At 40.9% G+C, this 14,045-nt stretch overlaps 1 protein-coding gene across 1 annotated transcript in view; it reads left to right on the top strand.

Moving 5' to 3' along the window:
• The window catches only part of PGR (progesterone receptor), a gene marked incomplete at both ends in the record, with an annotated part of 54,209 nt that extends 41,075 nt beyond the window's left edge, over positions 1–13,134 (top strand). The window contains 4 exons of the mRNA XM_084249526.1: positions 5,918–6,062; positions 7,507–7,637; positions 9,684–9,841; positions 12,979–13,134. Coding sequence (XP_084105652.1) covers positions 5,918–6,062; positions 7,507–7,637; positions 9,684–9,841; positions 12,979–13,134 — 590 coding nt within the window. The remainder of the gene's footprint in view (positions 1–5,917; positions 6,063–7,506; positions 7,638–9,683; positions 9,842–12,978) is intronic.
• Positions 13,135–14,045: the final 911 nt, after the last annotated feature.

Raw genomic sequence — 14,045 nt, 5'->3', positions numbered from 1 at the left:
AGGATTAAAAAGAAAAGGCGTTCCAGGTAGAAGGAATAGGGTGATGCATGATGTAAAATATGGAAAGTATGAGGGATGTTTGTGATTGATGAAGCGGGCCAACCTAGGAATGGTTCTTTGCAATGGTGCCAGGACCTTTGCAAAATACAAAATAATATTATATTTATTTAGTAACTTATAAAATTAATTAAATAATACAAATATGCAAAATTCTATTTTATTTGATGATATACGAATATTAAATTATCATAAATATTGTAGCTATTACTATTATATGCCCCCCTACAGCATAGTAATTAAAACTCTTTAGAAGTGGCTGATTGAGAAAATGCATTTATATGAAGGATTTCTCAAACATTGCTGCAATAAGAACTGGCCCCCTGGGGGCTTCATCACAAAAATACTGACAATAAATTTCTTTGGAGGCAAGTTGTAGGAAGTAAATTTAGAGGGATAAGTTATGGGCTGATCAAGGAGGTTCTTGACAGTCAGGGAAGGCTTGAGAAATCAAGAAATTCTCATTCCAAATTCAGTTTCACTCTTAATATTCTTCAGTCAGTAGATCAATGTGTTGTAGCAGAACTGAAGTGAGTGACAGGTTTGGGGAAAATACTTCCTTTTTGTATATTTTGTCTTGATTCTTCTACTTATTTGATGAAATATCTACTAGGGCCAATGCTTTGATATTTTTAAACACTACATTTTTAATCCCTACCTTACTTGTTGGTCCTCACTAGTCAGTGCACTGGCCAGCAGCATCTAAAAACCAGAACTTTGCCTCATTTTCTGGTTTTGAAGCTGGACGAAGAATCTTTTAAGTCAGTGACAGCCATTGTAAATGTGACAAAAGAATTTTGCCCCAAATCAAATGAAAAAATCAAATTACTTCCCCTCAAAAAAAAAATAATGGGAAAGAATTAGATCAGCCTACTGGGAATAAGTGAGATCTGGTGAATACTTTTAGGAAGACTTTTTTAAATGAAAATTTTTTAGCATCTATTCCCTGGACATTACCATTGCCAATGTGAACAAATTGTCCTATTTGTCAGATCAAATGACTATTTCCAGCCTTCCCACATTTCACGTGTTTCTGGGGCTATTGAAAAAGTGCTTCCTGTCAAACCTCTCTGGCATCCATCACGGCCCTTCCAGTTAGAAATGTTCTCTCAGGGCCTGGCTGGTGGCACAAAGGGTTTAGACGCAGCACTATGAAGCTGTCTGCAGCCTCTGCAGCATGAGTTCAATCCCCAGCCAGGGAGCTACCCACCTGGCACAGCAGACCTCTCCTGTCTCCCTGCTGCTCCCCTCAGCAGTGCTTTTCAGTGGATCTGCCTGTTCTGCTCCCCACTCTGTCTATGGTGAGTCCTCTCACCCTCCCCCCATCTCTGGCCTGTACCCCAGCTCTTGTATGTATAAATAAATATTTTAAAAAGGGGCACATTTCCCGCCTCTTTGGTGGGTTTGTTCATCCACTCACGCTATAAGCTTTGCCTCTCCTGGGCATGGTCTCTTACTGCAGTAGCTTCTCATGCTGCACAGCCGGGCAAGGTCGCTGTGAGCCTGGTTTCCTGATGACTCCTGAACACACTGTGTCCACCCGGTCCTGTGTGGCACATGGGATGTGCACTTCAGCTGCGCGTTGCACACTCCCACCTGGATGACCTTCAAGTCATCACAACCACCTACTTCAGACACTAGCTCTCATTTCTGTCTTAAAACACTGCCTCAGACAGAACCTCGCTCACTTTTTTAAAAAGATTTATTTATTTATTCAAGAATTGGGGTACAGTCAGAGGTGCAGAGGGTGAGAGGATTCACCAGAAGCAGAGCAGGGAGCAGTGCAGGTGGAAGGCCCAAAATCCACTGCTGAGGGGAGCAGCGGGCGAGACAGGAGAGGTCTCCTGTGACCATGTGGGTATCTCCCTGGCCGGCCGGGAATTGAACCCGCGCTGCAGAGGCTGTGGACAGCTTCGCAGCCCTGCACTCAACCCGCTGCGCCACCGGGGAAGCCTTAGAACCTCACTCACTTTTCTCCTTCCCTCCCGCCCAGTTAGTCATCAAATTCTGGCAACTCTGCTTATTAAACAGATGCTTCACTCTGTTCGCTTGCTCGGCTGCTGCCCAGACTTACTGTGGGTTCCGCCACTTTGTCCTGGATCTCCATCAAGCCCCTGACTGTGCAATTGTGTCCACCCACAACGGTCAAGCCCTTGCCCGAGTCCCCAGCCTGTTTCCTTAAGGGGAGTCATGTTTCCCTTTAACTTGACTTAGAAAATGTAGATTGGGAGCGGGGTGGGGGTCGGGCCTCCTGGTCAACCCCAGGCGTAGTTTGCCCAGAGAACATTTTCTCTCTCTCTGAGAATCTCATTTTACTCTCAGAATGAAGGCGAAGCCGCCCCTCCCTGTCCTGTGAAGTCTCCCCGTCTCTCTCCTTGATGTCCCAGTTCACTAAATGCTGGACAAATACCCCCGTCTGCTCTATTCTCTCCAGAATTTACAGCAGCGTGAATTCTCCACACACATATTACTAAATTGTGGTCCTTTCTCCTCCTAATCTGTCTGATGTGAATTTGTTTGTGCATCCAAGCACAGAAGAACCCAGATGGGGTGGGAAATTTTCTCCTGCTACCCCAAAACAGGCACAATGCTTCATTCCAAGGACATGCTAAAGAATATTTAGAGAATGTGAATGATGGTGTTGATAGGAGGTGATTAACCAAGTTCTCAGTCATAAGTCATCCAACATTGGTTATTCTTTTTGTGCTGAAGTTTCTTGGTGTTCCTTGAAGCTCTTACTTGGTGTGAGAAAAGGGCTGAGGTATTTAACATTCTGGATGAATTGTTTCAATGCAGCAGACTTTTTGCAGGCGTACAACGTAGGTATTTCACCAGAACTCAGGAAGTCAGATAGGAGACCCAGAAGGTCACACAGGCTGTTACAATCCACTTTTTTAAAATTTGTTTTAAGCTTTAAGCTTGGGACATTTTGTAATGGGACTTTTTGTCAGAAATTATCAGGTTAATTCGCTTAAAAGGAAAGGGCATTTTTCTTTACTGTTTATTAAACACAATTAGGGGGCGTCTATCACCTCTCTGTGAAGGTTTTCATTTGATCATCATCTCAAATGTACTGCATTTACCTGATCTTTATCACGGATGGGGATCTGCTCTCGGTGTTCCTGCCTTTGTTTCAGTGTAAAGTAATGAATGATATTACAGTTAATGGGAGAAAAAAAACAGCTTCTCTGTACCAGGCGTGTTCAAGTCCATTTAACACTGTACATTTATAGAGATAAGCCCTCTGGAAGATGGAGTAAATAAAGCTGTTTTCTGAACTGTACTCCTTTCTGTTAAATGGAAATAATACACTTTCTACTATAAATGTTGGTGATATCTACCTGAACTTAGAGATGCATATGCTTCTATGGAGCGACAGAAAAAAATATGAAAGTTGCATGCCAGAACTTTCTCGGCTATTTGTACAGGACAATCGTTCTGCACTGACTGCATAAACCAGGATGTGGGCAATGAAAAGAAATGTGATAAATTTTCTAAAAAAAATAAATAGAACCCATTGGCTATCAAAAACTAAATGAAAAGAAAAATAATATTTTTTTGGAATGACACCAGGGCGTCATGGAATAGAAACTAGGGCACTAGCTTAAAGAAGAAGCCAGGCATTTGTGCAGGTCAGTGAAGAACCATTACAGAATCTCCCTAGCCAGCCTCCCTCTCCCCAGGCACCATAAAAATGGAGCCTAATCATAGCTTTTTCTTTCCTTTTCAACCACAGTTAGTCCAAGTCCAGGTAGTGTGTGTTCCACAGACCAAATCCAGGACCCAAGCCCAGGGGAGCAGAAGACTTACCCAGTTTCCATGGTGGGAGGTGGGGTACATGTCCCCCCACAACCTGGGAGACTGTCAACATAGCAGAAGATAAAAAGGCTGGGGTTGGAGTGGGGGGCAGTTAGACACTGAAGAGTGAACCCCTCAAAAAAGGCCAGTGTCTGCTGTGACATCCTTCTTATGACTATGGCAAACGTTATTTTCAGTCCCTGCAGCTACATTTCTTTTGTTCTTCAGATTTGAGGAATTAAGTTTCGTTTTGGTTTTACTTTTGAAAAGTGGACATTTGTATGTGGACTTGGCCAGTAGATGTGGTTAAAATGGCTCTGTGCAAAGTGGCTGGGGTTCCCGCCATAATCCTCACTTCTCTCTGTACCTTTAATAGAAGATTCCATCCAATCTCATTGTTTCAGTGACTCTCAGGGACAGATCATTTCCAAATGTGTATTTCTACCCAGGTTGTTTTTCGTATTTCTAATTTGTCTGCCCACCTGCTCTCTGGGTATCCCAGAGGCTCCTCAGATATATCCAAAGCTTACTGTTTTGGGCCTCCCTGGTGGTACAAGGGATTGAGCACCACACTATGAAGCAATCTGCAGCCTCTGCAGGGAGCAACCCACATGGCACAGCAGACCTCTCCTGACTCACCCGCTGCTCCCCTCAGCAGTGTATTTCAGTCAGTCTGCCTGTTCTCCCCACTCTGTCTCTGGTGAATCCTCTCACCCTCCCGCACATCTGGCCTGTACCCCGGTTCTTGTATGCATGAATAAATAATCTTTAAAAAAAAACAAAGAAACAAAGCTTACTGTTTTCTTCTAACCTGTTTCTCCTGCTTTATTCGATGTCATCTGTGCTGTTGTCATTCCCCACCCCTCAAGCAACAGTCCTGAAAAGTTCACTTGACTCCTTCCTGCCACATGCGCAGTCATTTGCCAAAATTCTTTGATTTCACTCTAAGTATTTTTTTGTTGCTCCCCATCCTGTCGGCTGCTCCCCATTGACTTACCACAACCTTTCCATGCATCTCCAGCCTTTGACATTCGCTCTCAACTTCCATAAATGCAGATCCACCCCCTTTAGATTCATCCTGCACCAGACACCTCGAGATAGGTGATGACGCAAAGAAGGCTGTGTCATTCCCTACTTACTAGACCCCAGGACCACCCATGGTGGCACAAACTTCCCTCCTTGCCTGTCCCTCCTTTAACTTCTTCAGTCCTGAGCTGGCGATGCTTCCCACACAGGCAAACAGAACGAGAAAGTGGCACAGACAAGATGCATTTGCTTTTCCTTGTCATTATCCCTCTGCCAGCACTGCCAGCAATGCCAGAGACAGAACCTGGAAGAAGGAGGCTATTGCCAAAGACCAGCACATTCATTCCCATTCATGAAAACACACACATGCACACACACAAACACACACCACACGTGCACACACTGTAAGCCTCCTAAGCCACATGGAAGTTTAAAACAGGACTGGATTAAGGTTCACATGCAAGTGACCAGATAATGATGAAATCCACCCAAGGCACAATTTGAGCATGTTAAGGAAAAGTGAGAGCACTTGAAAGCAGTGTTTAAAAACATTTAAAACCCAGTGTATGTGTAAATCCCAAAGAACGGCGATTCCTCCACAAATTGATTCTATTTCGCTCAAGCATTATCTCTTTATTTCAGAGCATTTTTCCTGCTCTCCCAGTTTCTGGGGTGTTCTGTCTCAACCTTCTCTGCCTCAGCGCTTAGGTGCTCTTCCTTCTGCTGGGCTTTTTTTTAGCACAGCGCCTGGCGCGGGAATGGTTCTCAATTATGATCACTGCCCGGATGAGTGATCAACACTGCTTTGGCCGCTAAATTCCCAGAAATGCTAAATCACGTTGACTGATTTCAATGACTTTCAAAGTTGTGGCTCCTTTTACATTTCCCAAGCCCTATTGTTTATTAACATCTCCTGCCTTTTAGTGTAAAATGTATATTAAGGTTGAAAACATTAACTATTTTCCAATGTCTACTCATTGTCAACATTTTGACACGAGTGATTTTCACATTCATTTTATCTTCATTTGTCTTGTAGGTTTCCGAAACTTACACATTGATGACCAGATAACCCTCATCCAGTACTCGTGGATGAGCCTGATGGTGTTTGGACTAGGCTGGAGATCCTATAAGCATGTCAGTGGGCAGATGCTCTATTTTGCACCTGATCTGATACTAAATGAGTAAGTAGTAGTTTGGCTTTTGTTGTTCTTATGAGTTTCAAAAGAGTACACTCTTGATAATTATTTCAGTAGATGATCATCTACTGTCCTAAATAATAGAATTTCCCTGAAGGATGTCTCAGAATCTCCCCAAGATACAGCCTGTGCTATAGTGGTAATTAAATCAACTCATTGCTCTAGGGGGTCTGCTGCTCGTAGGTTCCCCTTTTGTTTCAATGTATCTTGTAGTCTCAAGTTCAAGGTTCTGAATTACAAAAATGTATCAAGCAATATTCTTCAAGACAAAATTAAATGTTTACTTGGTCAAGTTAAAATTAAAATAAATAAAATCGAATTCCTCGGTAGAAAGATAATAAGGTAAATTAGAAATATTTTTACCTAAAAGTACTGAGTTGCCTTCAAAAAGTAAAATATCTCTTTTCCTAAAGGAAAAAGCAGACTGGTAATTTATTTTAAAAATTGAAAGATAAATATTTCCATTTGCTTGATTCCATTTCAATGACTACAACTCATTTTCTACATAGACTCTTAAGCTGTAGGAATTTTTTCCTGGAATTATTTATACTATCTTAATGGTAAAGGCTACTAGCACAGAGTTATGTAACATAATAACTCAAACTTGTAGAAGTCTTTATGATTTAATTTAATTTCCATGCATTTTATTGTATTTTACCCTGTGATCCCTTGAAATTTGTAAGGAATCAGCAGCCTTCATTGCACAGCTCAGGAAACAGACTCAGAATTGCATCTGAGTGACAAATGCAAAGAATCTGAGTGAGAGTCAGAATTAATCTTTGGTCATCTGGGTCAAAATTTAGTTTTCTTTTCACTTTCCCTTTAGCTTCATTTGACAAATGCAGATGTCACAAAGTAGCACATAGCTGAGGGACCGCCATAAATAAATGTCCCTAACCAGTTCAGAACTGGGGATCCATCTTGCATTACTTAATGGTTGGGGTCATCCCTTTTCCATGTCACCATTCATTGCCCCTAGAAGAGTTCACAGTGTGATTTTCTCTCCTGTGCAGTTTTGCACACCGAATGTGGTCCCTCACTGAACTGCAAACACATTTTTAGATAACCTTTTTACAGGAAAAAAAAAATCAGTAAATAAAGTGTTTCCTGTGCATTCTTCAGCTTCACTTTGCTCTCTTTCCTCAGCTTAGGCTTTTACAACATAATGGTGAGAACAACCTGAATCTTGGTCAAATGTATTTCCTATGATTATCTTGCTTTAAAATTCCATGACCTCAAAAATTCAGTATTGCAAGTGCATTTAGAAGAGATTTAAAATTCCAAATACTGAGTCTGCTGGTAAAAAAGTTATTCCCTATAAGAAGTGCTAAATCTTGCGTTCTCTAACAAAGTGCCTAAAGTGACTAACACGCTGTGTGTGCCTCTTTCTCTTGGCTGCTTTCTCTTTGGTGCGCGTGTGGGGCGCAAGACAGCGGATGAAGGAGTTGTCCTTCTACTCGCTGTGCCTGACCATGTGGCAGATCCCCCAGGAGTTCGTGAAGCTGCAGGTCAGCCAGGAGGAGTACCTGTGCATGAAGGTGCTGCTGCTTCTCAACACAAGTGAGTGGGCGCGTCACGTCGGGCGATTTCCTAACTATCCGCTCCTTGGAAAGCCCCAGCAATGTGGTCAATGGTTATAACAGGCATGAGTCTTAGTGTAGCTACAATGGGGAAATGCCTGGAACACTGACATAAACTCAGAAACTTGCTTCTAGGTCTCAGGTAGTAATTGTCACAAATGCTAAAATAGCCCATCGATTCAGCTGATTTGTTTCTTTTTTTTAGGTAACAGATGATGAAATGAGTTTTTCAGATTCACCCAAGGAACAATTATACACTAATTAATATTGTGGCAACACACACTATGCTTCCCTCCACCCGCATCCCACAGAGGATTTACTGTGTGGAATCCAGAGATTGGTTCAGGGCTATTCCCTCTGTCAGGTCAGGCTCAAGGTTGTCACGAGTGCCTGCAGAGAGCTGCAGCATAACTCAGTAGCGGATTACCTGTCCCCTGTCCCCTGTCACGCACAGTCATGGGCCAGCGGCCTGGCGAGAGAACACAGGCTCCCTCCAGCCGGGAGCTCCACCCTCTGGCTGCGCTTGCAGTCCTGGGTCGATCTGATTGAAGATAGGCTGGAGTGGCAAAGGTTTGGAGGCGCCACCTGGGATGCCCTGTGCGGTTTCCACCCACCTGCAGCTACTTTAGCCACAGGAGAGGCTGGGAAGTGCCCACGAGCTGCTGACCCAGAGGGAGAAGGAAATCGCACAGGTGGCGCATCACCAGGCTCACTGCACAGACAGATGGCCTCCTTCCCTGTCTTCCTTGTAGACCAAGAGCTCATATGCCCCTGCACCCCAGGGATCCGAGTGGGAAAAACCCCAAAACTGCTTTTACCTCTTCCCCTTTTCTGTGCCTGTCTCTTGCATGGGGAGGCTCAGCTCTGGATGTCTGAACTGCTCCCTCTTTCACTCAGACAGCTTGGAAGGAGAGAGCTGTGGCCTTGGGGGGATGACGGGCCAAGGGTCTCCATCAAGAGCATCTTGGCAGGGAATTCTTTTTTAGGGGTGTGCATCTTAAATGGTGGAGGGTGAGAGGTGCCCCTCAAGAAGAAAGGCTCTACTCTGGGGAGCTAAACACACTAAAATGGGAGGGCCCTGCTAGGCGTTGGGGAGCTCAGTTACCGACAGTATAAAGAAAAGACTAGGAAGACAACTTCCTAGGAAGACTAGGAAGTTGTGCCTGAGATCCGTATTTATGAATCTAAATTTTCAGAGCTAAATAGCTACCTTACCCGTTAACAGCATTCCCATTAAAATCACTGAGGATATTTGTCTTCACTATTATTACTGAATATTGTTCTGAGCGTCCTGAATAATCGATGAATAGTGATGAAGCAGAAATCAAAGTTACAGCTAGTGGAAACAGGGCAATGAAAGTATTACATGAACATAATGTGGTTGTATAAAAGGCAATCAACCAAAAACTGTGAGAATTTAAAATAGAAATTAAATAAAGAAGCACACAGAGAAGCAGCCAGTGGCTAGATAGCAGAGTACCATCCAAGCACCAATGGTTTTGTCCTCTATCATCAGAAAAAAGAAAATCTGTTGAAGGAATGTTAAATTACAACAATAAAGATAAATTTGACATAAATAACCTAAATGACAAACACTTGCAATTTATGTGAAGAAACAACTTTACAGAAAGACACAGATATTTGCTAAAAAGAAAAGAAAAAGGACAAGGCCTAACATACATGCAGGTATAAACTAAATCAAACCAAGTTTTGGAGATGGGATTTAGAAAGATGTTGGGCGTGTTGCTGAGCAAGTATTCAGGTAAATGCGTCATCTGTTGACACAGCTCTAAAATAGGTAAGCTGAAATGTTCTTAATGCATCTAATTGTTTTAATTATATTCCTCCAGAAAACCAGAAGTTTGTATGTCCTACCGTGATCAATAGCTCTCTTTCCTAGTTCAGATGTTTGTATCTAGAGCTGCATAGCAAAAGAATTCTTTATACTGCTCAGAGATTCAGATTATAAACTGCTCATGTCATGTTTCTAAAACCACCATTCCCATTTATAATTGTCTTTTTACAGTTCCTTTGGAAGGACTGAGAAGTCAAAGCCAGTTTGAAGAGATGAGATCAAGTTACATTAGAGAACTTATCAAAGCAATTGGTTTGAGACAAAAGGGGGTGGTCTCCAGTTCACAGCGCTTCTACCAACTCACAAAACTTCTTGATAGCTTGCATGATGTAAGTATTTTGTTTTCCAGAATATCATTGATTAATTTTCTGAATGTCCACAACTTTTTAAAATGTCAAACCTAACCTTTTCTCTTTTTCTTGTGGATAACCCAAATATTCTTTTACTAGCATTTGTGTCTTTTGAGAATAGTTTAATGGCAGATAGGAATTGAGATACATTTTCCTGAATTCTTTCTAAAATATTGTTGCCTTAAAGTATACAGTATTTTATATATACAACAAAATCAAATGTATGGATATGAAAAAAAAAGACTCATACCACTTTGGATAGAATAATAAATTAATAACAGTGCTAATCATAAGCTGGCAATATATAGAAAAGGTTAAAATTTACTTTTTAAATTTCCATTTTTTAGAATTTACCTTAAAGAAATAACTAGGCAAGTATTTAAGATACATATGCAGGAATGTTCACCACTGCGTTGGTTATACAAAAGAAAAAGAAGAAAAAATGCGCAACACCAGAACTGGATTTATAAACAAGATATATGTAGTTATTGAAGACACTGAACACAAACTTTTAGTACTACTATATTCAAAAAACACACTAAAATGAGTTGAGGCTTTAAAAGCTGTCCACTTGCCAGGCCAACTTTTGAGATCTTTTCCCTGTATATGAAAAGCTAGCCAAGGAGTATTAGTCATTTTGGTAAATAAAGCCTCTAAAATGAAAGGTAGAAAGCAAAACAAACAGTAAAAATGTGACTTGGGGGGAAAAGCACCAGTGCAGAGAATGTTTCAAAAGAAAGTTTCCAAAAAATTAAGATATTTAGAGAAATAAGTATGATATTGTCCCCATGAAAGAATAGAAAACAGTTAAAAGGAAACATTTGCATAAAGATATAAAAATATAGACAAGAGATATTAAATTTCAGGAAGTAATCCAGAAGACTCCATTTTGTAATTAAAAGGAATTTTTAGAAGAATAGATAAAATTATGTAAAAAACAAAAAAGAGGGGCCTCCCTGGTAGCTCAAGGGGTTAAGCGTCAGCACTATCTGCAGCTACTGCTGCACAAATTCGATCCTCAGCCAGGGAGGTGACCCACAGGGCGCTGCAGACCTCTCCTGTCTCCCTGCTGCTCCCCTCAGCAGTGGATTTCAGTGGATCTGCCTGTTCTGCTCCCCACTCTCTCTGTGAATCCTCTCATCACCTGCACCTCTGGCTTGTACCCCAACTCTTGTATGCATAAATAAATAAACCTTAAAAAAAAAGAAAATTTGCTTACATGGAAGAACATGAGTTTTAGGGACCCAGCATGTGAGCACAGCACTGCTGAATCAAGCCGTGTTAATGTGAAATTCTAGCACACCAATCTTGAAGAGAACTGCTGTAAACTACAACACCATCAGAACAACACCATCAGAGTGCAGGATGCTGTTGAGATTGTCAACCGCAGACCACAAAGCAATGCCTTCAGAATTGTGAAGGAAAGGAGAACCTCCAAGAATTTTATATCCAGCCAGACTATCAAGCGAGTCTGATGACATCACAAAAGTGTTCATATCTGCAAGGTCTCATAGAGCTTACCTCAAATTTAAAATATTGTATGTCCATTACATTGACAAAAATTAAAATTACACTAAAATGAGTTATGTCGTGTTGTTTGCATTGACATGGGACAAGTCCAATGTATTGTTATATGAAAATGCCAGGCTCACAAATAGACTTTGTAACTCAAGAAGACATTGAACACAAGCTTTTATTACTACTATGTTCAAAAGTTTTTGGAAAGGTATATATGTTTACTTGGTGTATATACCGGGGTATGTCTCTGTACACATGTGACAAGGAAGACAGACTTGAAAGACATCCCCCATGATGTCCATACTGAATATCCTGTGGGATTATGAATTACTTTCATTTCTTTAGCTCATCCCAGAGTATCAGAGTGCTGCATCATGAGAATATAGTTTACTCTAGAGATTGAGGGAGTTATTTCCATCTTGATAGGAAAGCATTTGGTGACCTTAATATTGTTAGAAAAAATTAACTGCCTTAAGATAAACAGCTGGGGCTACATCAAATTAAAGAGCTTCTGCACAGAAAATGAGACAATAACCAAAACAAAGAGAAACCCCACCGACTGGGAGAACATTTTTGCACACAACACTAACGATAAAGGACTGATCACAAAAATCTACAAAGAACTGATGAGACTCAACAAAAACAAAGAATATAATCCAGTCAAAAAATGGGCAGAAGAGCTAAAAAGAAACTTCTCTGAAGAGGAAATGCAAATGGCCAACAGGCATATGAAAAAATGTTCAACATCCCTTGTCATCAGGGAAATGCAAATCAAAACTACCATGAGATACCATCTTACACCAGTGAGAATGGCACATATTAAAAAAACTAGCAACAACAAACGTTGGCGAGGGTGTGGAGAAAAAGGAACTCTCCTGCACTGCTGGCGGGAGTGCAAACTGGTCCAACCACTGTGGAGAGCTGTGTGGAGATTTCTGGACCTACTAAACATAGAGCTTCCATAGGATCCAGCAATCCCACTCCTAGGTATTTACCCAAAGGACACAGAAACATCCATTCCAAAGAGCACCTGCACCCCTATGTTTATAGCAGCACTGTTTACAATAGCTAAGCTTTGGAAACAACCCAAATGCCCAAAAATAGATGCCTGGATCAAGAAGATGTGGTCCATATACACCATGGAATATTAGCCATCAAAAAAGATAAACGCATGCCATTTGCAGCAACATGGATGGAGCTGGAAGGGATCATGCTCAGCGAAATAAGCCAGAAAGAAAAAGAAAAATACCAGATGGTCTCACTCATAGCAGGAATTTAGAAAACCTAAATAAGAGACCAGGAAAAAGACTAATCAATACAAAGTAAAAATCAAAATCAACAAGCAACTATAAACCAGAGACACACTACGGGGGCGGGGGGCAAGGAAAGGAAGGACTAGTGTCAGAATGGGGGGGGGGTGCAATTGTATGGGGAATATAACCAAAATGAAAATGCATACATTGTGCAAAGATGAAAAAAGATATAAGAATTATATAAAATAAAATATTTAAATAAAAAAGAAAAAAATTAACTGCCTTGTTTCCATAGTATACAAGTTCATTCTCTTCTCATGTGTTGCTTATCCATTTGTTCAACAGCTTGTCAAGCAGCTTCATCTGTACTGCCTGAACACATTCATCCAGTCCCGGTCACTGAGTGTTGAATTTCCAGAAATGATGTCCGAAGTTATTGCTGCACAGTTACCCAAGATCTTGGCAGGGATGGTGAAACCTCTTCTCTTTCATAAAAAGTGAATGCTATTTTTTTCTTAGAACAAAATAAGTTTTGTGGTGTGTTTTTGTTTAGGTCAGGATAATGAGGTCTTGCATTTTTACAATGTTCTTCTTGAAGCCTTACATTGATAACATATCATACTGTGTAAATTTCAGAGAAAATTGTGAGGTTTTGGTTTTCTTTTTTAAAGCATAATCAGCATTTTAAAATGTTTTTGTGTACCATATTTTCTTTAAGAGTTTGCAAGATTGAAAAGGTACTAGAATTGATTGTCAAAACAAATTTAATCTTATCCATATTATTTCATACCATTTAAGTGAAGATTTTTAACTTTTGCCTCTAACAAATCTTTCTCTGAAGGAAAGACTCTTATGCGTAATATAAAATACAAAAAAACAAACCTTGGCGTATCTGTCCCTTCTAGGTAGCCCCCTCTGTCTCCTTGACTATATTTATGCAAAAAATATTAAGACTTTAAAATCCCTGAAATAAATTGATTTTTTCTGATTAGGAAAAACCCTTTATGTTAAGATCGTTTCCCAGATTGGAAACACAAACATTTAAAGAGGTTATTAAGTATAGAGCCATGTCATCACAACAGCAGTATGAAGAGGACTGGAGATTTTTGCTGCCCTTTTGGGGAGTTGTCCTCTGGTAAGGTTTTCTGCATCAGGATTGAAAGTGAGGCGAGGCTGTGCCCTAACTCCACTCCCCCCACTGGGGCAGGTGGAGGTCACCTCCCCTCACAGATGCTCAGTTGCACAGGGCACTTTGGTGCAATAATGTCTTTCCTGCAAAATGTTCCTTCTGCTCAGAGCTTCTTATTAACATCTCACATTAAAGAAGAAAGGAAGGGAGGAAGTCAGGAAGGGAAGTCAGGAAAGAGGCAGGGAAGAGGAAAAAAAGAGAAATATTCTCTTTCTCTACTCAG

The sequence above is a fragment of the Talpa europaea genome (genome assembly GCF_964194135.1).
Source record: "Talpa europaea genome assembly, chromosome: 12".
Taxonomy (NCBI): Eukaryota; Metazoa; Chordata; class Mammalia; order Eulipotyphla; family Talpidae; genus Talpa; species Talpa europaea.
This window is presented reverse-complemented; position numbering and strand designations above follow the sequence as displayed.